Source organism: Mobula birostris, chromosome 12 (assembly GCF_030028105.1).
Source record: "Mobula birostris isolate sMobBir1 chromosome 12, sMobBir1.hap1, whole genome shotgun sequence".
Lineage (NCBI taxonomy): Eukaryota > Metazoa > Chordata > Chondrichthyes > Myliobatiformes > Myliobatidae > Mobula > Mobula birostris.
The window spans coordinates 108314392-108341351 of NC_092381.1; the positions used below are offsets into that span (position 1 = coordinate 108314392).

At 47.4% G+C, this 26960-nt stretch overlaps 1 protein-coding gene across 1 annotated transcript in view; it reads left to right on the top strand.

The window, feature by feature from the left end:
• Nucleotides 1-2504: 2504 nt before the first annotated feature.
• The window catches only part of xgb (x globin), an 82655-nt gene continuing 58199 nt past the window's right edge, over nt 2505-26960 (top strand). The window contains exon 1 of the mRNA XM_072274771.1: nt 2505-2908. Coding sequence (XP_072130872.1) covers nt 2694-2908 — 215 coding nt within the window. The 5' untranslated portion in view covers nt 2505-2693. The remainder of the gene's footprint in view (nt 2909-26960) is intronic.

Here is a 26960-nt window from a genome sequence, read left to right on the forward strand (position 1 = left end):
CTCATGCTCTCAGTTTTATTTTTTATTTGCACAGTTTGTCTTCTTTTGCACATTGGTTGTTTGTCATGTATAGTTTTTCATAAAATGCAATTTTATTTCTTTATTTTCCTGTAAATGTCTGTAAGAAAATGAATGTCAAGGTAGTTAAATGTCAATTTAATAATACATTTGCTTTGACGTTGGATGTCCTACTGACACTGGACTCAGAACACGCAAGGCACAGCTTTGCTCCCGGTGCTGAGCTACGCACAGAACCTTCCTCTGAAACCTCAACTCTGATGTTTTGGAATGACCAAATATTGAAGGATTTCAACAGGTCATACAGTGTCTTGGAAGGAAATGGAAAGTCAACACTTCAGGTCAAAACTCTTCATCTTTCTTGCTTGTTTCTTTGGATTGTGGGTTGGTTCCTCAGCTTTGTTCATATTTCCATGTCTGATCCAGCACCATATGCCCCGAGAACTGGCTGTCCCTGTCATACGAAACCTTCTTTACTCATTGACTCCTTGCTAAATGGATTGCTGCAAGATCTCAGCGGGGAGCCGCTGAGGTGTTTCTGACATACAAAAGCCCAAATTGTCTTATATTGAATATTTAGTAAGTCGGGAGATACAGGTTAGTGCAGGAGACAAGTGACAAGGCCTGTAGCCTCAAGACCCAAGACCCCAGCCTGTCTCCAAGTTCAAGGGCCAAGACCCCAGCCTGTCTCCAAGTTCAAGGGCCAAGACCCCAGCCACCTCCTGCCCTGTAGTCATGTCATGTCCTTGCCTGGTTCTGGGACCCGAGCCCGAGGCAAGACCCAGGTTCTGGGTCCTTGTCCAGTCTCTGGCTCGGAGCCCAAGCCAGGTTCTTAGTCCATGGTTCCTAGTCCTGGTCCCGTCTTCTCAAGCCCAAGTCTTTGTTTTTGTCCCTGCTCATTGTCTATATTCTGTCACGTCCCTACTCTAGTCAAGTCCTGTTCCTTGTACTTCAGTGTCTATGTCTTGCATTTGGGTCCATTCCCAACGCCCCGTTGTGACAGCAGAGGAGATTTACCAGGATGCTGCCTGGATTAGAGAGCATGTCTTATGAGGATAGGTTGAGTGAGCTCGGGCTTTTCTCTCTGGAGGATGAGAGGTGACTTGATAGAGGTGTACAAGATGATAAGAGCATATATCAAGTGAACAACCCTGAGACCTTTTCCTGGGGCGGAAATGGCTATAATGGGAGGACATGCTTTTAAGGTGATTGGAGGAAAGTTTAGCTTAGAATACGAGTTTTGAGTTCTTAATACTAATAAGTTGTACATGGTTCGACAATGTACCCGGATTTAGTCATTACAAGACCCTCTCATTCGATACGGAAAACATGAGTGACACCAAATCGGCCAATGAGAGCTGCCCCGGCTCAGTCTCCTGTCCAATGATGGGTTGGCTTGGAGATTCCTGTTGCTGCCTGCCCTCAACCTCAGACTGGAAGGTAGGATTCTTGGGGACTTCACTCCAAGTGTCCCCCCCATCTGCCACCGGGAAGGATCTTTACACTCAATTCCCGAGTGCCCTCAGTCCCTCTCTCTCCTTTTCACAGACCTCTTACCCATTCTCTTTCTTCCCCAAATACTCTCCTTCTCCTGACCTCCCTCCCACACCCTTCCATTTCTCTCCCATCCTGTTCCAACATCTTCTCCCGTTTGCAGTCTCCCTGTACCTCTTCTCTCTTCATACCTTTCCAACTCCCTTTTCCCTCTCCTTTCAATACCTTCACCTCTCGTCCCTCTCTCCCCAATTCCACTGTTCCCACCCTCTCGCCCTCCCTCGAAATCCCCCACTCCCCTAGCCTGTTCCCCTCCCTCCCTTCTCCACTCAGCAATGCACTCATCCCTCCCCCTCCTCCTTGGTCACTCAGCTCTCTACCCTCTTTCTCAGCCCCACCTCACATACTCGCTTTCCCTCTCTTTCTCTCCCCTTCTTTCTCTCCCTCTCCCTCCCTCCCTCTCTCTCCCTCTCCCTCCCTCCCTCTCTCTCCCTCTCCCTTCCTCCCTCCCTCTCTCTCTCACCTTATACCCTCCTCTGTCCCCTCTGTATGCCTCTCTCTCTGTCTCCCACTCTCTTCATCCCTGTTCCTCTTTCTCCCTCTCCCTCCTTCTCTCCCCCTCTCTCTCCCCCTCTCTCTCCTCCTCTCCCTCTCCCCTCTCTCTCCCTCTCTCTGTCTCTCCCCCTCCCTCTCCCTCTCTCTCCCCCTCTCTCTTTCCCTCTCTCTCTCCCCCTCTCTCTCTCTCCCTCTCTCTCTCTCTCCCCCCCTCCCTCTCTCCCCCCTCTCTCACCCTCTCTCCCTCTCTCTCTCTCTCCCTCTCTTTCCCCCCTTCTCTTTCTCCCTCTCGCTCCTCCCTCCATCCCTTTCTCACCATCGCTACCAATCCCCACCCTCTGTCCTCCGCCCACCCCCTCCCCCGCAGCCTGTGGTCCTGATGCGGACGCCCGGAGAGAGTTGCTGCCGCTCAGTCTCGACGACGCTGCCGAGAGCGGAGCATCGGATCCGGAACTCGCCCAACTTTGGCGAGAGGCTGAGAGAGTTGAGGGGAGAGGAGTTGCCCTGGGGGTGTTGTCGGTCACCCCGGGTGAGAGTCCCCTGTAGATTGAATGCTCCCAGTGGCGTTGAACCTGCGTTAAGGGGCGGTCCCGGGGAGTTCCGTGCCGGGACAGCGGGTCGGTATTATGGGCTGTGCGTTATCCGGGTCCGGGGTCAACCCGGACAAACCCAGTCCAGACGTGAGCGGCTCAGCTCCGGCTCCACCGCCCGAGGACAGCGAGGAGATCCCGGCTTCGTCCCCGCGCCCGGTTCTGTCCGAGGCGCAGAAACAGCTGGTCCGGGAGTCCTGGGAGATTCTTCACCAGGACATTGCTAGGGTCGGCATCATCATGTTTATCAGGTAATGGGGAAGAGCATCCTCCGATATCCCTCACCCTCACCCTCTGCCCTCTTCTCCTCACCTTCGTCCTCAGTCTTCACCAGAAAATCTCCAGGGCTTGGCATCGACACGTTCTTCAGGGAAGGGAGGAGGGGGCATCCTCCGACATTCCTCAACCTCCGACCTCCCTCCCTCAACCTTAACCCCTTACCCCTTCAACCTCACCCTCATCCTCTGCCGTCCCACCATCTCTCACCCTCCTCAACTTCCCTCTGTCATCTTCACCTTCCCCATCGACTCTCTGCCCTCCCTCAGTCCCAGCCTCTGTCCCTCTCACAATCTCCCTCCCTCACCTACACAGACTCCATCTTTCCTCACCATCTCTGCCCTCCCTCCCTCCCAGTCTCCGTCCTTCCCACATTTCTTTCTCCCTCAACCTCCATCCTCCCTCACCATCCTCTCTCCCTCCCACACCCTCCCCCCCCCACCATGTCAAGAGGACTGGAATGCAATTGCGAGGATGTGATACTGAGGCTTTATAAGGCATTGGCCAGATACCGCCTGGAGTATTTGTGTGCAGTTTTGGGCCCCTTATCCAAGAAAGGATGTCTGGTATTGGAGAGGGTCCTGAGGAGGTTCCCAAGAATTATCCCAGGAATGAAAGGGTTAACAAATGAGCGTTTGATGGCTGTGAGCCTGTACTCGCTGGAGCTTAGAAGAATGATGGTGGCGGGGTGGGGACTGGTCTCTTTGAAACCTATCAAACATTGAAAGGTGGAGATAGAGTGGATGTGGAGATGTTTCCTATGGCGAGGGAGTTTAGGAGCAGAGGGCACAGCCTCAGAACAGAGGGACGTCCATTTAGAATGGAGGTGAGGAGGGATTTCTTTAGCCAGAGAGCGGTGAATCTGTCACAGGTGGCTGTGGAGGCCAAGTCATTGGGTATATTTAAAGTGGAGGTTGATAGCTTCTTGGCTTGTAAGGGTGTCAGAGGTTACGGAGGCAAGTTGGGAGAATGGGGTTGAGAGGGTTAATATTGCAGCCATGATGGAATGGGGGAGTAGACACCTAAGGGCTGAATGGCCCAATACTACCCCAATAAATTACAGCTTCTGTCCCCTTCCTTTCCAGTCCTGATGAAGGTTCTCGTCCTCAGCTGTCGACTGTTTATTCCCCTCCATAGGTGCTGCCTGACCTGCTGAGTTTCTCCAGCACTTTCTGAGTGTGTTGCTCTGGATTTCCAGCATCTGCAGCATCCCGTTGCGTGTGTGTGGATGAATTAGGTTTAGCACAAAGGGGGAGGGTGGTGTGCTCAGCAGCCCACTCGTACGTGGGTTCCCACAGACAGAGGTGGAACTGAGCTGTTCCAGCCTCAGGGTGCCGGGGAGGCCAAGCCCGAGCACAATCTGCTGAAGGTCTCAGCGAGTCGATCAGCATCCACAGGGGGAGAGAAAATCTCAGAGTCAGAATCAGGTTTATTATCACCGGCATGCGTCGTGAAATTTGTTAACTTAACAGCGTCAGTTCAATGCAATATATGATAATACAGAAAGAAAACAAATAAATCAGTCAATTACAATAAGTATACATGTATAGTTATATTAAAAATAGTACAAAAACAGAAATAATTTTTTTAAAAGGTGAGGTAGTGTTCATGGGTTCAATGTCCATTTGGGAATCGGATGGCAGAGGGGAAGAAGCTGTTCCTAAATCACTGAGTGTGTGCCTTCAGGCTCCTGTACCTCCTCCCTGATGGTAGCAGTGAGAAGAGGGTATGTCCTGGGTGATGGGGGTCCTTAATGATGGATACCACCTTTTTAAGGCATCGCTGCTTGAAGAAGTCTGGGATACAATGGAGGCTGGTACCCCAGATGGAGCTGACTAATTTTATAACTTTCTGTAGCTTCTTTCAGTCCTGCCCCACCCACCCACCATACCAGACAGTGATGCAGCCTGTCAGTACATCTATAGAACTGTTCGAGTGTGTCAGGTGACAAGCCAAATCTCCTCAAACTCCTAACGAAGTACAGCCACTGTCGTGCCTTCTTTTAGCTGCATCGATATGTTGGGACCAGGTTAGATCCTCAGAGATCTTGACACTTCAGATCAAATGTATTAACAAAGTATTTCGCGGGATGGAAATATGTCCTTACCAAAGAAGGTGTAAAGCGCTAACTCCCTCCTCTAGCTTGCAGGTTACCCTTGGACAAGGTGTAGCACCTGCTTAGCCCCTCCCATCACCCCGATCAGGGTCACATGAAGCCATGGGAGCAGGTGGTGGACGGTCGTATGAGCAGCTGGTGCATATCACAAGTCCTGGTTATGTGACCACTGACGCCAGGCAGACAATCTGTGAAGAGTATTAATAATGGCTGGGGTCACCCATCTTAATAGAACATAGAATAGTACAGCACATTACAGGCCCTTCGGCCCACAATGTTGTGCTGACCCTCAAACCCTGCCTCCCATATAACCCCCCCAACCTTAAATTCCACCATATACCTGTCTAGTAGTCTCTTAAACTTCACTAGTGTATCTGCCTCCACCACTGACTCAGGCAGTGCATTCCACGCACCAACCACTCTCTGAGTAAAGTCCTTCCTCTAATATCCCCCTTGAACTTCCCAACCCTTACCTTAAAGCCATGTCCTCTTGTGTTGAGCAGTGGTGCCCTGGGGAAGAGGTGCTGGCTATCCACTCTATCTATTCCTCTTATTATCTTGTACACCTCTATCATGTCTCCCCTCATCCTCCTTCTCTCCAAAGAGTAAAGCCCTAGCTCCCTTAATCGCTGATCATAATCCATACTCTCTAAACCAGGCAGCATCCTGGTAAATCTCCTCTGTACCCTTTCCAATGCTTCTACATCCTTCCTATAGTGAGGTGACCAGAACTGGACACAGTACTCCAAGTGTGGCCTAACCAGAGTTTTATACAGCTGCATCATTACATCGCGACTCTTAAACTCTATCCCTCGACTTATGAAAGCTAACACCCCATAAGCTTTCTTAACTACCCTATCCACCTGTGAGGCAACTTTCAGGGGTCTGTGGACATGTACCCCCAGCTCCCTCTGCTCCTCCAGACTACCAAGTATCCTGCCATTTACTTTGTACTCTGCCTTGGAGTTTGTCCTTCTAAAGTGTACCACCTCACACTTCTCCGGGTTGAACTCTATCTGCCACTTCTCAGCCCACTTCTGCAACCTATCAATGTCTCTCTGCAATCTTCGACAATCCTCTACACTATCTACAACACCACCAACCTTTGTGTCGTCTGCAAACTTGCCAACCCACCCTTCTACCCCAAAATCCAGGTCGTTAATAAAAGTCACGAAAAGTAGAGGTCCCAGAACAGATCCTTGTGGGACACCACTAGTCACAATCCTCCAATCTGAACGTACTCCCTCCACCCCATGACCCTCTGCCTTCTGAAGGCAAGCCAATTCTGAATCCACCTGGCCAAACTTCCCTGGATCCCATGCCTTCTGACTTTCTAAATAAGCCTACCGTGTGGAACCTTGTCAAATGCTTTACTAAAATCCATATAGATCACATCCACTGCACTACCCTCATCTGTATGCCTGGTCACCTCCTCAAAGAACTCTATCAGGCTTGTTAGACATGATCTGCCCTTCACAAAGCCATGCTGACTGTCCCTGATCAGACCATGATTCTCTAAATGCCCATAGATCCTATCTCTAAGAATCTTTTCCAACAGCTTTCCCACCACAGACGTAAGGCTCACTGGTCTATAATTACTCGGACTATCCCTACTACCTTTTTTGAACAATGGGACAACATTTGCCTTCCTCCAATCCTCTGGTACCATTCCCATGGACAACGAGGACGTAAAGATCCTAGCCAGAGGCTCAGCAATCTCTTCCCTCACCTCATGAAGCAGCCTGGGGAATATTCCATCAGGCCCCGGCGACTTATCCATCCTAATGCATTTTAACAACTCCAACACCTCCTCTCTCTTAATATCAAAATGCTCCAGAACATCAACCTCACTCATATTGTCCTCACCATCATCAAGTTCCCTCTCATTGGTGAATACCTAAGAGAAGTATTCATTGAGGACCTCGCTCACTTCCACAGCCTCCAGGAACATCTTCCCACCTTTATCTCTAATAGGTCCTACCTTCACTCCTGTCATCCTTTTGTTCTTCACATAATTGAAGAATGCCTTGAGGTTTTCCTTTACCCTACTCGCCAAGGCCTTCTCATGCCCCCTTCTTGCTCTTCTCAGCCCCTTCTTAAGCACCTTTCTTGTTTCCCTATATTCCTCAATAGACCCATCCGATCCTTGCTTCCTAAACCTCATGTGTGCTACCTTCTTCCACCTGACTAGATTTTCTACCCCACTTGTCACCCATGGTTCCTTCACCCAACCATTCTTTATCTTCCTCACCAGGACAAATTTATCCCTAACATCCTGCAAGAGATCTCTAAACATCGACCACATGTCCATAGTACATTTCCCTGCAAAAACATCATCCCAATTCACACCCGCAAGTTCTAGCCTTATAGCCTCATAATTTGCCCTAACCCAATTAAAAATCTTGTAAAGACACTGTTCAGAAGAAGGGAATGGCAAACCATTTCTGTAGATAAATTTGCCAAGAACAATCATGGACATGAGGCCATGATCACCTACGTCACACAACACGACACATAATGATGAAGATGATGACGATGTCTATATCACATATACAACCTTAAGAATAATTTTCTAGCAGACATTTATAGGAAAACAAGGAAACATAATAGAATTTATAAAAAAACTATAAATAACAAAGACTGACAAACAACCAATTGACAAAAGAAAACAAACTGTACAAATAGCAAAATAATATTTATAAAATAAATTTAAAAAGTGAGACGACTTGTGCAAATAACAAAATAAGTAGTGAGGACATAAGTTGAAGACTTCTTCAAAGTGAGTCAGGGTTGTGGTGAGTGAAGTTATCCACACTGGTTCAGGAGCCTGATGGTTGAGGGGTAATAACTGTTCCTGAACCTGGTGGTGTGGGACCTGAGGCTCATTGTGGTGAGTGAAGTTATCCACACTGGTTCAGGAGCCTGATGGTTGAGGGGTAGTAACTGTTCCTGAACCTGGTGGTGTGGGATCTGAGGCTCAGTGTGGTGAGTGAAGTTATCCACACTGGTTCAGGAGCCTGATGGTTGTGGGGTAATAACTGTTCCTGAACCTGGTGGTGTGGGACCTGAGGCTCATTGTGGTGAGTGAAGTTATCCACACTGGTTCAGGAGCCTGATGGTTGAGGGGTAATAACTGTTCCTGAACCTGGTGGTGTGGGATCTGAGGCTCAGTGTGGTGAGTGAAGTTATCCACACTGGTTCGGGAGCCTGATGGTTGTGGGGTAATAACTGTCCCTGAACCTGGTGGTGTGGGACCTGAGGCTCATTGTGGTGAGTGAAGTTATCCACACTGGTTCAGGAGCCTGATGGTTGTGGGGTAATAACTGTTCCTGAACCTGGTGGTGTGGGACCTGAGGCTCATTGTGGTGAGTGAAGTTATCCACACTGGTTCAGGAGCCTGATGGTTGTGGGGTAATAACTGTTCCTGAACCTGGTGGTGTGGGACCTGAGGCTCAGTGTGGTGAGTGACGTTATCCACACTGGTTCAGGAGCCTGATGGTTGTGGGGTAATAACTGTTCCTGAATCTGGCGGTATTGAACCTAGAGCTCCCATTCCTCCTGCCCAATGATAGTCGTGAGAAGAGGGCATGGCCTGGATGGTGGTGGTCCTTAGTGATGGATGATGCTTTCTAATGGCAGTGCTCCATGTAGATCTGCTCAGTGGTGGGGAGAGTCTAACCGTGATGGATTGAACCTGAGCACCACTTTCTGTATAACCTTTTCCATTCCTGGATGTGAAACGATCCGTGAGGACTAGATGTGAAACGACCCGTGAGGACTAGATGTGAAACGACCCATGAGGACTGAACGCGGTACGACCAGTGAGGACTGGATGTGATACGGCCCGTGAGGACTGGCTCATGGGCCTCTGGTTTCCTCCTCCTGTAGTCAATAACGCGGGAGAACAATTTTTTTTTAAAGTGTTGCTTCCTCAGAATTTGTTTTTGTTTATGATAGACTACTTGAAGCTGAACACAAAATATAATTTAAGGCTACTTGTGTCACATAGGGATTTGGAGAAACAAGAAATTAACTTTGATTGAATATAATGCATTTAATTACTTAACAGTGCTAACGCTTTGTTATAGTTCAACTAAAAATGTTTTTTTGATAATTTTCATTTGTACTCAGTGTCTGAGGCTTCTCACTTAAGTGTCCAACAATATTCAGTCAGCATTGATGAATTCCAGTTGCCCTGATACAGTTTCTCCATGACCGCAATGTCCTGGTGAAACCTTTCACCATGCTCGTCACTAACAGCATCAAGATTTGCAGGGAAGAAGTCTAAATGGGAATGCAGAAAATGAATCTTCAGTAACATGTTGTTCTTCATGGTTTTGTATGCTTGAAGCTTGTTGTCAACCAGCTGCATATAGTTTGGTGCTCTGTAGTTGCCAAGAAAATTTCCAGCAACATCCTTGAATACCTTCAATGCGATTTTCTCCGGTCCCACTAGAAGTCCATTGAAATGCCTGTCACTGATGATCTGTTTGAATTGTACCAACAAAAGTGCCTTCCTTAATCTTGGTATAAGCTACCCTGACTTGAATTATGAATTGAAAGAACAAATATAGGCAATTTCAAAGGTATGGTGTGTGGTAGAGAAATTTCCTGCTGATTTTCATGATTAGCAGCCCAAAATCCATAAGATCCATCCAGAAGTATTCAGGAAGCAAAATCTTTGTGTCCAGTGTAACCAGCTCTTTGGTTTTGCTGACAATGAGTAAAAGGTTATTGTTGTGGCACCACTCCAAGTAAAACTTATTATCAAAGTACATAAATGTCACTATATATTACCTTGAGATTTATTTTCTTGGAGGTATTTACAGGAAACTAAAGAAATACAATGTAACTTATGAAAACCTATAAATAACAAAGACTTTTTCTGAAATTTTTTTCATTTAAAGTCTTTAAATAAAGTTAGCAAAGTGAATTAATTTGTTTCCCTATGGTCACACAAGTAAAAAGTTGAGAAAGAGTGAAAGAAATATTTAGAGAGATGCTATTGCCAATGCCTACTGGCTCCCAATTCCCATTTCTCACCTCTGTTGCTCTTTCTCTCTGCAGGGAGGACAGGCTTTGACCAGGTCTGACATCTCTCTGTTGAATCTCTCTGTCACAGTTCCAGGGCAACTTAGAGTCATTAAAGTATTCAATGATTGACTGTTAGATTCAAACAGTCCTGCCCACAGTAGGAATGAGAAAAAAAATCAGATCAGAAGTGGAAATCTGCTTCTTAATGAATAGCCAAGAACAGACAGTGGTGGATACAGCCCAGTCCATCGCCAACAGAACCTCCTTACCGTTGAGCGCTTTTACATGGAGCGCTGCATAAGAAAGCAGAATCGATCATCAAGGACCCCCCACCATCCTGGCATTCTCTCTTCTTGCTGCTCCATCAGAAAGGAGGTACAGGAGCCTTAAGTCTTGTTAGGAACAGTGTGTCTTCAGGCTTCTGTACCTCCTTCCTGATGGTAGCAATGAGACGAGGGCATGTCCTGGGTGATAGAGGTCCTTAATGATGGACACCACCTTTTTGAAGCATTGTTCCTTGAAGATACCCCGGTTATTACGAGGCTAATGCCCATGATGGAGCGGACTAAGATACAACTTTCTCCTGTAAAGTGAACTGAAGGACTTTTGGAAAAAATCGCTGTGAAACTTCCATTTTTAGAAGGAAACCCATCCTACTAAACCACCTACCCCAAACTACTACCATCTAGACCATGCTCTCTTCTCACTGCTGCCATCGGAAAGGATGTACAAGAGCCTCAGGTCCCACACCACCAGGTTCAGGAACAGTTATTACCCCACAACCATCAGGCTCCTGAACCAGTGTGGATAACTTCACTCACCACAATGAGCCTCAGGTCCCACACCACCAGGTTCAGGAACAGTTATTACCCCACAACCATCAGGCTCCTGAACCAGTGTGGATAACTTCACTCACCACAATGAGCCTCAGGTCCCACACCACCAGGTTCAGGAACAGTTATTACCCCACAACCATCAGGCTCCTGAACCAGTGTGCATAACTTCACTCACCACAATGAGCCTCAGGTCCCACACCACCAGGTTCAGGAACAGTTATTACCCCACAACCATCAGGCTCCTGAACCAGTGTGGATAACTCCACTCACCACAATGAGCCTCAGGTCCCACACCACCAGGTTCAGGAACAGTTATTACACCACAACCATCAGGCTCCTGAACCAGTGTGGATAACTTCACTCCCCACAATGAGCCTCAGGTCCCACACCACCAGGTTCAGGAACAGTTATTACCCCTCAACCATCAGGCTCCTTAACCAGTGTGGATAACTTCACTCACCACAATGAGCCTCAGGTCCCACACCACCAGGTTCAGGAACAGTTATTACCCCACAACCATCAGGCTCCTGAACCAGTGTGGATAACTTCACTCACCACAATGAGCCTCAGGTCCCACACCACCAGGTTCAGGAACAGTTATTACCCCACAACCATCTGGCTCCTGAACCAGTGTGGATAACCACTCACCACAATGAGCCTCAGGTCCCACACCACCAGGTTCAGGAACAGTTATTACCCCACAACCATCTGGCTCCTGAACCAGTGTGGATAACTTCACTCACCACAATGAGCCTCAGGTCCCACACCACCAGGTTCAGGAACAGTTATTACCCCACAACCATCAGGCTCCTGAACTAGTGTGGATAACTTCACTCACCACAATGAGCCTCAGGTCCCACACCACCAGGTTCAGGAACAGTTATTACCCCACAACCATCAGGCTCCTGAACCAGTGTGGATAACTCCACTCACCTCAACTCTGAATTGATTTCACAACCTACAGATTCACTTTCAAGGACTCTACAACTCATGTTCTCAATATTATTTATTTACTTTTTATTTGCATAAATAGTCTTTTTTTACACATTTCTGTAGTTCACGTTATGATGTGTTTCTGGTTGCTCCTCTTTTTTGTTGCTATTTTCAGTGAATTTGAATTAGGGCAACCTGCAGATCATGGGCACTGAGCTGAACTGACTATGCCTGGACTTGTTCAATTTTGTGTTTTATATGCTGTGTTTGTCACTCTTTATTTTTGTTGCTTTTTGTACAATTTGTTTATTCTTTGCATGTGGGGTGGAGAGTTTGATGTTTATTCTCTGAATGGCCTGCATGATTTTCTTTGTTTTGTGGCTGTCTGTGGGTAAGAAAAATCTCAGGGTTGTTTTCTGCATACACACTTTAATAATAATTCACTTCGAATCTCGAATCTTGGATGTTTTTCAGACATTGACATTTATTGGTCTTGTGCTCTTATAGTTTATGGTAAATTCTGTTATATTACTTTACGTGGTGATGTAAATGTTTCTCTGAAGAATTGGGCGGGTAGAGTCTGAGTGGGAGAATGCCGGTGGAATTAAGTTCTGAATACATAGGCCAAATTACCTCTGCTGTAATTCAAGGTTCAAAGTCCAAAGAAAATTATTATCAAAGTACGTATATGTCAGAATCTTTTACCCTGAGATTCATTTCCTTGCAGGCATTTACAGGAAAATTAACACAAGAGTCAGGATCAGAGTCGGGTTTAATATCACATGCATATGTCGTGAAATTTATTGTTTTTGCGGCCTCACCAGTGCCATATAAACCCTCAACATTGCTTTTATCTTCTAGTTTTCTCAAGATCAATGCTAACATTGCATTTGCCTTCCTCACCACTGGCCTAACCTGTGAATTAACCTTTCGGGAATCCTGCACGAGGACTCCCAAGTCCCTTTGCACCTTGGATTTTTGCATCTTCCCTCCTTTTCGTCCCACTCAAGTGCCCGACACAGAACTGAACACTGTTTTCTCTAACAACACAGACAACGTGCTGGAGGAACTCAGCAGGCCAGGCAGCATCGATGGGAAAAAAGCACAGTCACTGTTTCGGACCGAATCCCTTCAGCAGGACTGCAGAGAAAAAGCTGGGGAGTAGATTTAAAAATTGGGGGAGGAGAGAGTGAAACACCAGGTGATTGGTGAACCTTGGGTGGGGAGGGATGAAGCAGAGAGGAAGGAAGTTGATTGGTGAAAGGGACAGAAGGCCATGGAAGAAAGAAAAAAGGGGGAGGGGAGGAGGGGCACCAGAGGGAGGAGATGGGTGGGCAAGGAGATAACATGAGAGAGGGACAAGGGGATGGGGAATGGTGAAGGAGGGGTGTGGCATTACTGGAAACTTGAGAAATCAATGTTCATGCCATCAGGTTGGAGGCGACCCAAACAGAATATAAGGTTCCTCCAACCTATGTGTGGCCTTATCACGACAGTGGAGAAGACAATGGATGGACGTATCGAAATGGGAATGGGAAGTGGAATTAAAATGTGTGCCACTGGGAGATCCAGATCCCACTAGTTCAGGCAGACAGAGCGTAGATTCTCGGTAAGGAGGTGCCCTAATCTACACTAGCTCTCACCGATATACAGGAGGCCACACCGGGAGCACCGAACACAGAACAGGTGGAAGGAGTGTTTGGGGCACTGAGTGAGGGAGGGGGTGTCGGTGCATGTGAAGCACCTGTTCCGCTCTCAAGGATAAGTGCCAGGAGGGAGATCAGTGGGGAGGGATGAGTGGACAAAGGAGTCGCGTAGGGAGCGATCCCTGTGGAAGGCAGAAAGTGGGGGGGAGGGAAAGATGTGTTTGGTGGTGGGAACCAGTTGGAGGTACCGGAAGTCTCGGAGAACTACATGCTGGATGCGAAGGCTGGTGGGGTGGTAGGTGAGGACAAGAGGAACCCTATCCCTGGTAGGGTGGTAGGAGGATGGGGTAAGAGCAGACATGCGTGAAATGAAAGAGATGCAGTTGAGGGCAGTGTTAATGGTGGAGGAAGGGAAGCCCCTTTCTTTGAAAAGGAGGGGAGGGTAGGGAACATCGACTCAGACCATGAGAGGCCTGCGTCGGGCATTTTCATGCCTTACAAGGCGCAGATTGGAAGTCTGTGTGGGGCGCCACTCCTCACACAGACACTAGAGCAATGTGTGATTAAGTGCCTTGCTCAAGGACACAAACATGCTGCCACAACTGCGGATTGAACTAGCGACCTTCAGATCACTAGACAAATGCCTTAACCACCTGGTCATGTGCCCTTTGAAAAAGGAGGACATTTCATTCATTCTAGAATGAAAAGCCTTATCCCGAGAGCAGATGTGGTGGAGATGGAGGAATTGAGAGAAAGGGATGGCACTTTTACAAGTGGCAGGCTGGGATGAGGTATAGTCCAGGTAGCTATGAGTGTCTGTTGGTTTATAATAGACATCGGTGGAAGAACTGTCTCCAGAGATAGAGACAGTGAGATCAAGAAAGGGAAGGGAAGTGTTGGAAATGGACCGGGTGAATTTGAGGGCAGGGTGGAATTTGGAGGCAAAATGTTCTCTCTAAGCTGCACAGCTGCGCAATTACTGAAATGCTCCCATGCACATAGCCTTTGTTGCCACGCAACAGGACGTTTTTTATATAATGTTAATATAATTTTGAAATTATACTGATATAGTTCTGAAATCTATGTTAACATAATTGTGAAATACCCTGTAATTAATTATGTGTTAATGAATATAATCCATCAGTTTTCTAAATAATAAATAATAAACCACAACCTTTACTTTGAAACATTTTGGAGCTTGAGCATATTTACCTTGTCAGTGTTTCAACTAACAACACTGTTACAAATTGTAACAATAAACACAGAATGGAAGCTGGTAGATCACTATGATCTGTGACTCACCACCTGTGCATCAGGATGGTGGAGAAAGATGCAATCAAAACAGCATGGTGTGCTATGGGCAAAGGGTGACATGGCGTGCTATGTAGGAGTCAGCGTAAATCTATTATAGGGACAGCGACCCAAGTTTAATCCCTCCACTGTCTGTAAAGAGTTTGCAAGTTCTTCCCATGACCATGTGGGTTTGATATGGTTTATTCAGCCAGGACATGCCCTCTTCTCGTTGCTACCATCGGGGAGGAGGTACAAGAGCCGAAGACACACACGGTGATTTATTAACAGCTTTTTCCCCTCTGCCAAATGATTGCTAAATGATCCACGGAAACTACCTGACTTTTTATTCTCTTGTTGCACTATTTCTTTATTTTACAGTACCGTGCACAAGTCTTGGGCACAAATCTATAGCTTGGGCATCTAAGACTCTTGCACAGTACTGTATTTGTGGATGTGGAGTGGAGAGCGAGTGTGTAAATCTGGCAGGACAAAAGGATGTTGGGAATGGTGAGGATGGAGTGCCGCAGGAGTGGTGGGGACAGGTGACAGAGAAGGCAATGGCATGCAACTTCTTTCATAGATAGAGAAAGACTGTGATTGCCAATGTCATAAGACATGGCACATAATGAATGAACGAACGAGATAGAGTTGACGTGAAGAGGATGTTTCCTACAATAGGGGAGTGTCAGGACACAAGGATGTCTCTTTAGAACAGAGATGAGGAGGAATTTCTTTAGCCAGAGGCTGGTGAAACTGTGGAATTCATTGCCACAGATGTCTGTGGAGTTCAAGTTATTTGGTATATTTAACTGGAGGTTGATAGGGCATTAAAGGTTACTGGGAGAGGGCCGGCCGGTGGCGCAATGACACCGGTACTGGACCCGGGAGCAGAGGTTCCCGGGTTCAAAACTAGTCGGGACCTTTGCTGCTCATGTGACCCACCTGGGGTGGTCACATACTACAGTAACAGAGAGCTTTCCTCATCCAACCCAGGCCCTCCTTCCCTCTGCAGTAGCAGATAAACCCTACACTGTGATCCTTCCCCACCAAGGTCTTGCCCTGGCTGCACTGAGCTTCAATGCCTTCCTCAGCAAGTACTCCTGCAGCCTGAAACGTTCCAGTCAGCAGCATTCCTCCACGGACATCTCAAGGTAACGTATTAAACTGGGGCAGGGTTAATTACAGTGTTACTAAGCAGGAGGCAGAGGGAAGTAAATTGGGAGCAGCTGTTATTGAGCAAGTCCACAAATGGCATGTGGGGTTTGTTTAAAGACCAGCTGATGGGAAGTTAAGACCAGCATGTTACAGTAAGGAGGAAGACGGTGTGATAAGGGAATCTTACGTGATGGGAGAGGTTGTAAGTTTAGTTCAAGATCTTGTTAATCAGAAAGGTCATTGTGGAAATATATCTGTAACCCTGAAGTCTTAATGAACTTGTAACCTTTGTAAAATGTAACATGACAAAATGGAACCTGTGTGACCCTTTGAGTGCTTTGCTGGTTTGGATGGAGGCTTACAAGAAGTCTGAGTGTGTTTTATAACAGGGAGTGTGTTATGATACAAGATAGGTGACCACAGCCCCCCACCCCACCCCCCGCTCGCCATTATTAATACTCTAGAGATCGTCTGCCTGGCATTAGTGGTCACATAACCAGGACTTGTGATACACACCAGTCACTCATACACCATCCACCACCTGTTCCCATGGCTTCATGTGACTCTGATCGAGAGGGAGGGGCTAAGCAGGTGCTACACCTTGCCCGAGGGTGAGTTGCAGTCTAGTGGAGGGAAGGAGCACCTTACACCTCCTTTGGTAGAGACATATCTCCACTCCGCCACCCTCAACTCTACCTAGGCCTTTCAATATTTGATAGATTTGAATGAAATTCCCTTCTATTGGATTTAAGGAATGTACTAGAGCAGTAAGGTGGTGGGATGGAGTCTAAGGGAAACATGAGAGACCCTAGCTTATATATGTGCCTAAAACTTTTGCACAGTTCTGTATGTAGCTCAGACTTCGACATGGTAACTGGTTCATGTATAGGCTTGTCCGTAAATCAGACATTGGCCGTCTGTAGGTAACCTGAATCTGCAGCCCTGCTGGAAGTCATAATGTCAAACTTCAAAGTAAATTTATCATCCAAGTACATGTATGTCACCATATACAACCCTGAGATTCATCTTCTTGAAGGCATTCACAGTAGAACAAAGAATTATAATAGAATCAATGAAAATCTGCACACAAAGACGCTCAACCAGCTAATGTGCAAAAGAAGACATTGGTGTAAATACAATAAAATTAATTAATAATAACAATAATAATAAGTAAATATTACTGAGAACATGAGTTGTCGAGTCCTTGAAAGTGAGTCCATAGGTTGTGGAATCAGTTCAGAATTGTGGTGAGTGAAGTTATCCACACTGGTTCAGGAGCCCGATGGTTGTGGGGTAATAACTGTTCCTGAACCTGGTGGTGTGGGACCTGAGGCTCATTGTGGTGAGTGAAGTTATCCACACTGGTTCAGGAGCCTGATGGTTGTGGGGTAATAACTGTTCCTGAACCTGGTGGTGTGGGACCTGAGGCTCATTGTGGTGAGTGAAGTTATCCACACTGGTTCAGGAGCCTGATGGTTGTGGGGTAATAACTGTTCCTGAACCTGGTGGTGTGGGACCTGAGGCTCATTGTGGTGAGTGAAGTTATCCACACTGGTTCAGGAGCCTGATGGTTGTGGGGTAATAACTGTTCCTGAACCTGGTGGTGTGGGACCTGAGGCTCATTGTGGTGAGTGAAGTTATCCACACTGGTTCAGGAGCCTGATGGTTGTGGGGTAATAACTGTTCCTGAACCTGGTGGTGTGGGACCTGAGGCTCATTGTGGTGAGTGAAGTTATCCACACTGGTTCAGGAGCCTGATGGTTGTGGGGTGATAACTGTTCCTGAACCTGGTGGTGTGGAACCTTTGCCTCTTGTACCTCCTTCCTAATGGTAGCAATGGGACGAGAGCATAGACTGGTGATGATGGTCCCGGATGAAGAAAGTTGCTTTCTTGTGGCATCTCCTTGTAGGTGTGTTCAATGTGGAGAGGGGCTTTTTCTGAGAAGGGCTAGCCCGCATCCACTAATTATTGTAGCTTTTCCATTTCTGAGCATCAGTGTTTCCATACCAGGTGTTGAAACCAGTCAATATACTCTGCACTGTGTAGCTACAGAACGTTTGGCAAAGTTTTAGATGACATGCTGAATCTTTGTAAACCTGTAAGAATGTGGAGGCATCTCCGTGCTTTCTTTGTAAAGGTTCCATTGAATAGCAGAGAATGTATACAGTATACAACTTGAAATTCTTACCCTTCACAGACATCCACAAAACAGAGGGAAAAAAGCCCAAAGAATGAATGACAGAAAACATTAGAACCCCAAAGTCTCCCTCCCTATGCACAAGCAGCATTCACTCTCCCCTTCCCCCTCCCCCTCACCCTCACCCCACTTGTTCCAACAGAAAGCATCAGCCCCCACCACCCACTGTCCTTGAAGAATCACAGTTTGAGTTCAGCTGTAGATCACGGACTCTGACAGGACCTCCAACCAGCTTGAAAAGGAAGGAAGAGACAGTTCAGTACTTAAACTGTTTTGCGGATGGACTGAAAGAAGCTGGCCTCTGCTGCCGCCTTTACCTCCTCCCCGAAGTGGCCATAGAGTTGCTGCACCAAGGGAATGATGAGGGTCGTGCCGATTGGTTCAGGAACCTGATGGATGAAGAAAAGTAGCTTTTTTTGATTCCGGTGAGCTGGGGCTTCAGGCTCCTGTCTCGGCCCGAAACGTTGACTGTTTGTTAATTTCCATGATGCTGGCTGACCTGCTGAGCTCCTCCAGCATTTTGTGTGAGTTCCGCTGGGGATTTGTGTGGAGTGTTAGCACAGAATGCAACAACATGCAACAATTATAAAGAGTTATATTAAAATAAATTTAGAAGTACAGATATGGAAGAAAATATGCAAACATGGAAAATTCATTATTCCCACTGGTGTGATAGTGACGGTCTCTCTTGTCCTTACGTGCCACTCCATCACCTTCTGTATCCAACACATTATCCTCCACAGCTTCCGCCACATCCTAAGGGATCCTATCACTAAACATATCTTTAAATATCTGCCCTCGCTTTCCACAGGGATCGCTCCTTCTGTCCTTGTCCATTCGTCCCTCCCCACTAATCTCCCTCCCGGCACTTAACCCTGCAAGTGGTCTCAGTGCTACACCTGCCCACACCCCTCCTCCCTCACCTCCATTCAGGCCCCCAAACAGTCCTTTCAGGTGAGGCAACACTCTACCTGCGAATCTGCTGCGGTCGTCTATTGTGTCCGGTTCTCCCCATGCGGCCTCCTCTACATTGGTGAGACCTGTCGTAAATTGGGGGACCGCTTCATCTGCCACAAGTGGGACTTCCCGGTGGCCAAACATTTTAATTCCCATTCTCATTCCTGTTCCGAAATGTCGGTCCACGGCCTCCTCTTGTGGCAAGGTGAGACCATTGTCAGGGTGGAGGAACAACACCTTATATTCCATCTGGGTAGCCACTGACCTGATGGCATGAACATCGGTTTCTCCATGTTCACGTTGGCTGAACAAATCTCCCAGCAACCCCCCCTCCCCCCACCCCTTCCTCTATTCTCCACTATGACCTTTTAACTCTTCTCACCTGCTTATTACTTTCTCCTTGCTCTTTTCCTCCTTCCCTGTCTCCTATGGGCCACTCTCCTCTCCTATCACACTCTTTCTTCTCCAGCTCTTCACCTTTCCCACGCACCTGGCTTCACCTATCACCTTCCAGCTAGCCTTCTTCTCCACTCCCCCTCCCCTGGCACCTTTTTATTTAGGCATCTTCCCCTTTCCTTCTCTCTGCTGAAAAAGGGTCTCTGCCCAAAACATCGCCTGTTTCTGTTTTCCACAGATGCTGCCTGACCTGCTGAGTTCCTCCGGCACCTTGAGTGTGTTGCTTTGAATTTCCAGCATTAGAAGACTTTCTAATTTTTGTGAAAAGTACATATAAACCAGCATGTATTTACAATGTAGACAGCATTATCAATGCTGACTAAAGTGTAAAAGCTACTAAAAGAGTGCAGTGTAGGTAAACGATTAGGTGCAAGATCATAATTAAGTAGATTGTACAAGAGGTCCTTTATTTGCAACCCAAACGGGGCGTAATTCGGGGGAAGCGTGGAGGTCTGTGTGCTAGGCTAAGGCTAAATCCACACTGGCCAGCGCTACCTAGCATCTTCCTCGCCAATATTCAGTCTCTGACGAACAAGCTGGACGAACTAAGGACTTGGACCCTCATACAAAGAAGGCTTATGGATTGCAACATCATGTTTTTTACAGAGACGTGGCTAAACAGTGATGTCCCAAACAAAGTGGTGGAACTGGGAGGGTGCACGGTCTTCAGGGCTGACAGAGCTGCAACAGCGACAGGTAAAAGTAGGGGAGGTGGTTTATGCACCTACGTGAATCGATCCTGGTGTACTAACTCTACCAATGCTGACACTTATTGCTCTGCTGATCTGGAATACCTGATTATTAAGTGCAGACCTTTTTACCAACCACGAGAGTTTACATGCATCATTGCTGTTGCAGTTTATGTACCTCTGGATGCTAACGCTAAAGTAGCCATGAAAGACCTCAGTGTCGCTATTAGCAAGCTGCAGACATTGCATCCAGACGGAGCCTTTATTGTCGCTGGGGACTTTAATCGTTCTAACGTACGTACCGTGCTTCCAAGATTTTACCAAAATGTATCGTGCACCACAAGGGTTAATAAAACCTTAGATCATGACTACACAAATGTGGCTGATGCTTACAAAGCCACTACCCTCCCCCACCTGGGTCAGTCCAACCATCTTTCATTGTTTCTGTTTCCCAGGTACTGCCCGGTCATTAAACGTATGAAACCCACAATGAAGACTATTAAGGTCTGGCCGGAGGGTGCTGACTCTGCTCTTCAGCACCAATTCCAGCACACAGACTGGAGCGCGTTTGCTGCCCATGCCACCACAGACTCTCAGATTAACATTTACTTATATACTAACCCTGTCCTTGAGCACATCAACAAGTGTGTAGATAGAGTGACATCACAAAAGCAAATGAAAGTTCTCCCCAATCACAAACCATGGATGAACAGAGAAGTTGGCCTCCTGCTCAAAGCCAGAGATTCAGCCTTCAAGTCTGGAGACCAGGGGGCTTACAGCTCAGCCAGGGCCAACCTGAGGAGGGGAATCTCTCAGGCTAAACACATATACAAACAGAGGATTGAGGAGCATTTCAACTCCTCAGACCCCCAGTGTATGTGGCATGGCATACAGGTCATTACAGACTTCAAACCACTTCGTACTGTGCCCCCTTCCAGCTCTGCTTCCCTCCCTGATGAGCTCAATTACTTCTACGCTTGCACTGACTGAGAGAAGACCATAAGACCATAAGACAAAGGAGCAGAAGTAGGCCATTTGGCCCATCGAATCTGCTCCACCATTTTATCATGAGCTGATCCATTCTCCCATTTAGTCCCACTCCCCCGCCTTCTCACCATAACCTTTGATGCCCTGGCTACTCAGATACCTATCAATCTCTGCTTTAAATACACCCAATGACTTGGCCTCCACTGCTGCCCGTAGCAACAAATTCCATAGATTCACCACGCTCTGACTAAAAAAATTTCTTTGCATTTCTGTTCTGAATGGGTGCCCTTCAATCCTTAAGTCATGCCCTCTTGTACTAGACTTCCCCATCATGGGAAACAACTTTGCCACATCCACTCTGTCCATGCCTTTCAACATTTGAACAAGGAGGTCACCCTCAGAGCGGATCTCCCACCTGGTGAACGGCCTCGCTCACTTTCCACTTCCGATGTTTACGCCACCCTGAGCAGCTGGTCCGGATGGAATACCTGGCCGTGTGCTCAGAGTCTGTGCAGGGCGGTTGGCCGGGGTCTTCACGGACATTTTTTATCTGTCCCTCGCCCAGGCAGTTGTCCCCACAAGCTTGAAGATCGCCACCATTGTGCCAGTGCCAAAGCATTCCACTGCCACGGGCCTGAATGACTTCTGTCCAGTTGCACTCACCCCCATCGTTGCAAAGTGCTTTGAGAGACTGGTTCTATCACACCTGAAATCCTGTCTGCCCACTACCCTGGACCCCCATCAATTTGCCTATCGCACCAACAGGTCAACAGAGGATGCCATCTCCACGGCACTTCACTCTGCCCTGACCCACCTGGACAGCCCCAACTCTTACATCAGAATGCTGTTCATTGACTTTAGTTTGGCATTCAATACTGTGATCCCCTCCAAGCCGATCGCCGAACTTCGCCAGCTTGGTATCAGCTCATCCCTCTGCAATTGGACCTTGGATTTTCTGACTAACAGACCCCAATCAGTTAAGTTAGACAACCTCTCCTCCTCCACTCTCACCCTGAACATCGGCGTGCCTCAAGGCTGTGTGCTGAGCCCTCTTCTGCATTCCCTTTTCACCTATGACTGCATTCCTGTACATGGTTCTAACTCCATAATCAAGTTCGCAGATGACACCACAGTGGTTGGCCTGATGAGAGGAGATGACGAGACGGCCTACAGGGACGAGGTCCAGCGTGGTGTGCTGACAACAACCTGCCCCTTAACACCCAGAACCCCAAGGAGATCATTGTGGACTTCAGGCATGCTAGGAGCCACACTCTCATCCCCATCTACATCAACAGAGCTGTAGTGGAGTGTGTATCAAGCTTCAAATTCCTTGGTGTCCACGTTTCCGAGGATCTCACCCGGTCCTAGAGCTCCTCCATCCTGATCAAAAAGGCACAACAGCGCCTTTATTTCCTGCGGAGCATCAAGAAAGCTCACCTCTGTCCCAGGATACTGACGGACTTTTACCGCTGTACCATTGAGAGCATACTCACCAACTGCATCTCAGTGTGGTATGGCAATTGTCCCGTATCGGACCGCAAAGCACTCCAGCGTGTGTTGAAAACTGCCCAGCGGATTATCGGCACCCAATTGCCCAGCATTGAGAACATCTACCATAAACGCTGCCTGGGCAGGGCGAAAAGCATTATCAGGGATGCATCTCACCCTAACCATGGACTTTTTACTCTCCTCCCATCTGGTAGGCGCTACAGGAGCCTCCGCTCCTGCACCAGCAGGCACAGGAAGAGCTTCTTCCCTGAGGCTGTGACCCTGCTGAACCTCACATCACAGCGCTAAGCAGTATTGCATCCATATTGTACTGTCTCAGTACTTTTGTATTTGTGTGCTGTAGCACTTACTTTTTATTCGCAGTTATTTTGTAAATAACATTATTCTTTGCATTTCCGGTTAGATGCTAACTGCATTTCATTGGCTTTGTATCTGTACTCGGCACAATGACAATAAAGTTGAATCTAATCTCATGATTTATTCTCCCCAGTGGGTCATATACTCCCAGCACCAAAAGCCAAGAACACCAAATATTCCACACACAAGAGATTCTGCAGATACTGGAAATCCAGAGCAACTCGCTGGAGGAACTCAGCAGCTCAGGCAGCATCGATGGAAATGAATAAACAGTCAACGTTTCGGGTCCTTCTTCAGGACTGGGAAGGAAGGGGGAAGACGCCGGAATAAAAAGGTGGGAGGAGGGAAAGGAGGATAGCGAGAAGGTGAAGCCAGGTGGGTGGGAAAGGTAAAGGGCTGGAGAGGGCAGTGGACTATTGGAGAACGAGAAGGAGCAGGAACACCCGGGGGAGGTGATGGGCGGGTGAGAAGAGGTAAGAAGCTGGAGTGGGGAATAGAAGAAGAGCTGAGCAGGAGGGATTTTTTTTTAAACAGAAGGAGAAATCAATAATCAGGCCCAAAAGGAATCTCAGGTATTGCTCCTTCACACTGAGGGTGGCCTCATCTTCGCACAAGTGGAGGCCAAGGACCAACAAGTCAGCACGGGAATAGGAATCAGAATTAAAGTGCCAGGCCACTGGGAGAGTTCTGCTTTTAGTGGGGGTGCTCGACAAATAGCCACATTTTATGAGGGGTCTCTCCAATGTGCAGGAGGCTGCACCAGACTCAATAGACGACCCCAGCAACTTCGCAAGTGAAGTGTTGCCTCACCTGGAAGGACTGTTTGGGGCAGATTCCGCAGATGCTGGAATTCCAGAGCCACACACACACACAAAATGCTGGAGAAACTCAGCAGGTCAGGCAGCATCTACGTGGGGGGGGGGAACGGTCAAGAACCTTCATCAGGACTGGAAAGGAAGGGGGCAGAAGTCCGGGTAAGAAGTTGTGGGGGCAAGGAACTGAGTACAAGCTGGCAGGTGATAGGTGAGACCAGGTGAGGGGAAGATGGGAGGGTGGGGGAGGATAGATGAAGTGAGAAGCAGGGAGCTGATAGGTGTCAGGGCTGCCCCCGTTGGCACCTCCCAGCCAATAGGATTCACCTGCTTCTCATTCCAGATTCATCACCTGCAGCCTATCTAACCCTGGTTTTCATCCACAGCCCTTGTTCACTCATGGAGCCAGCCAACCTGAACATGCTGCTCAGAATCAGGTTTAATATCCCTGGCATACATCACGAAATTTGTTGTTATGCGGCTGCAGTACAGTGTATCCATAATAATAAAAACTGTAAATTACAATAAGTATATATAAAAAAAACAGAGAACCCACTGCCTAAAGCTTACTGTTGTGTTCTCTCGTGTTTTGTAGCATCGTGGTTTGTTATTATCAAAGTTATCATTCACTGCTGAATCACGTCCACAGCTCTGTTTGTTTGGACAAGCCTCCTCTACATTTCCTGAAAGGTTGAGGGAACCGATAATTGACCCAGCAGAGGGTGCTTACGTCAAGGAAGTCTTCCGCTGACACAAGCGCACCATCCAGAGGCAGCAGAAAACCACTGACCTTCTGTCCGCCACTCTTAACCGACTCTTCGCGCCAGTCTCTGTGCAGCGACTCCACGCCAGTCAGCTTCCTCCTTCAGAGCACCGGATTCCAGCGCCCGAGCGCCTTGACGCATCTCCAACCCGACGCCACAACTTTCCGTCCCAGTGCGTCTTTCACTTCTAGCTCCTGCTGTCTCTGTATTCTATGGACTTTCCTCACTTCTCCCTTGACTGGGTGAGCCCTGACCTTGGCCGCTGCTAACTGGGACAATAAAGCCACCTCTTGCAACAGATAGATGGATTTCACCACTGAGACACGCCGCGTTTTCAACCGTCCATGGACGCAGATCTGATGCTTCGCCAATGCCAAGTCTTACGCTCCGGCATCCCGCCAAGGGTTGCACCGCAGAATTCAATACCTCACATTGGAGTGCAGCTGGAATGCGTAAGCGCCGCAGGCCCATTGCCATCAGAGTGCTCGAAAGACAAACTGTCTACCCAGGAGATGCCTACCGGCCTCAAAAGCCTCATTACTCTGGCTCTCTGCATTGGCAAGCGTCTTACGTAATGAGCCTCCAGGTCATCGCCAGTGCCTGTAGAAGCTGCGGTGTTTAATGTCTGTTCTCCCTTGTTTTGTGGCCCCACTTGGTTTGTTATTTTGCGATTTATTATTAGCGGTATCATTCACCACAAAGTTGAATATATAAAAGTATATACAGGTGAGTGTGAGTGGGTGTGTCACAGTCACAGTCATATTTTATTGATCCCGGGGGAAATTGCTTTTCGTTACAGTTGCTCCATAAATAATAAATAGTAATAGAACCATAAATAGTTAAATAGTAATATGTAAATTATGCCAGTAAATTATGAAATTAGTCCAGGACCAGCCTATTGGCTCAGGGTGTCTGACCCTCCAAGGGAGGAGTTGTAAAGTTTGATGGCCACAGGCAGGAATGACTTCCTATGACGCTCTGTGCTGTATCTCGGTGGAATGAGTCTCTGGCTGAATGTACTCCTGTGCCCACCCAGTACGTTATGTAGTGGATGGGAGACATTGTCCAAGATGGCATGCAACTTAGACAGCATCCTCTTTTCAGACACCACCGTGAGAGAGTCCAGTTCCATCCCCACAACATCACTGGCCTTACGAATGAGTTTGTTGATTCTGTTGGTGTCTGCTACCCTCAGCCTGCTGCCCCAGCACACAACAGTAAACATGATAGCACTGGCCACCACAGACTCGTAGAACATCCTCAGCATTGGTGTGTGTGTGTGTGTGTTGTGTTTGTGTGTATTTATGTGTAGAGCTCTAAGCAGTGTTCCCACTAAGCTGCATGGGTGTGGCCACATAGTAACTGAAATGCTTCCATGCACAGAGCCTTTGTTGCCACACAGTTGGAATTTTCCTTTATATAACGCTAAGAATAATTTTGAAATTAGGCTATAGAAACAGTGCTATGAGCAGTGTATACAATGTTCAGCAGGTCATCCATTAAAAAAGGATAGCTACAAGAAAGCCTGAGAGGCGTCAAAGCCAGTGTGCTCCACCGGGGGCAGTTTTTCATGCTGTCCAGGCTGGCGTTAGTCTTGCCCTCCCAGTATGAGCTTGGCAGAAGACAAGCTGTATTGTGGTGGACTGCAGATTTCTGTGACATTAATGGACTCAAGGGCTGTAAGCCACACTGTCACCTGTTTAGAGGCATTGGAGCCAGTGTTGTTCACTGGGGACAGTGTGGCGTGGCATCCAGGCTAGAGTCAGTGCTGCCCCCAGTGTTCACCTGGCAGAAGGCAAGCTGTTTTGGAGTCTACTGCAGATTTCTGTGGCATTCATGGACTCAGGGTCTGGACTGTTTTTATTTGCGTGACTCTATTTTACTGATATCTTTCGTGTGCTTTCCATTTTGTATGTGCTATGTGGGCTTTGTGCTGCGTGTGACTGTCGGTACTGTGTTTTGCAACTTGGCCCTGGAATAACATTTGACTGTATTCATGGGTATTCATGTATGGTTTAATGACAATTAAACTTAGACTGAACTTGAATAATGTCACAGAATATGATGTTGTGTCATTCAGACCACTCAATGAAGAAAAATGGCTGTCAAGACATTTTGCTTCAATGAGGAATTACGAAGTTTTGATCCAGTATTGCAAAGAGCAAGTTAATGAATGTAACAATCCAATCAGCAGCCAATGCCTGAAGATTTTGACCAATCCACAATATTGAGTTCATTAACGATCCTTAAAGCTGCGTAGAGATCTGGCATCTCTTTGTAAATTC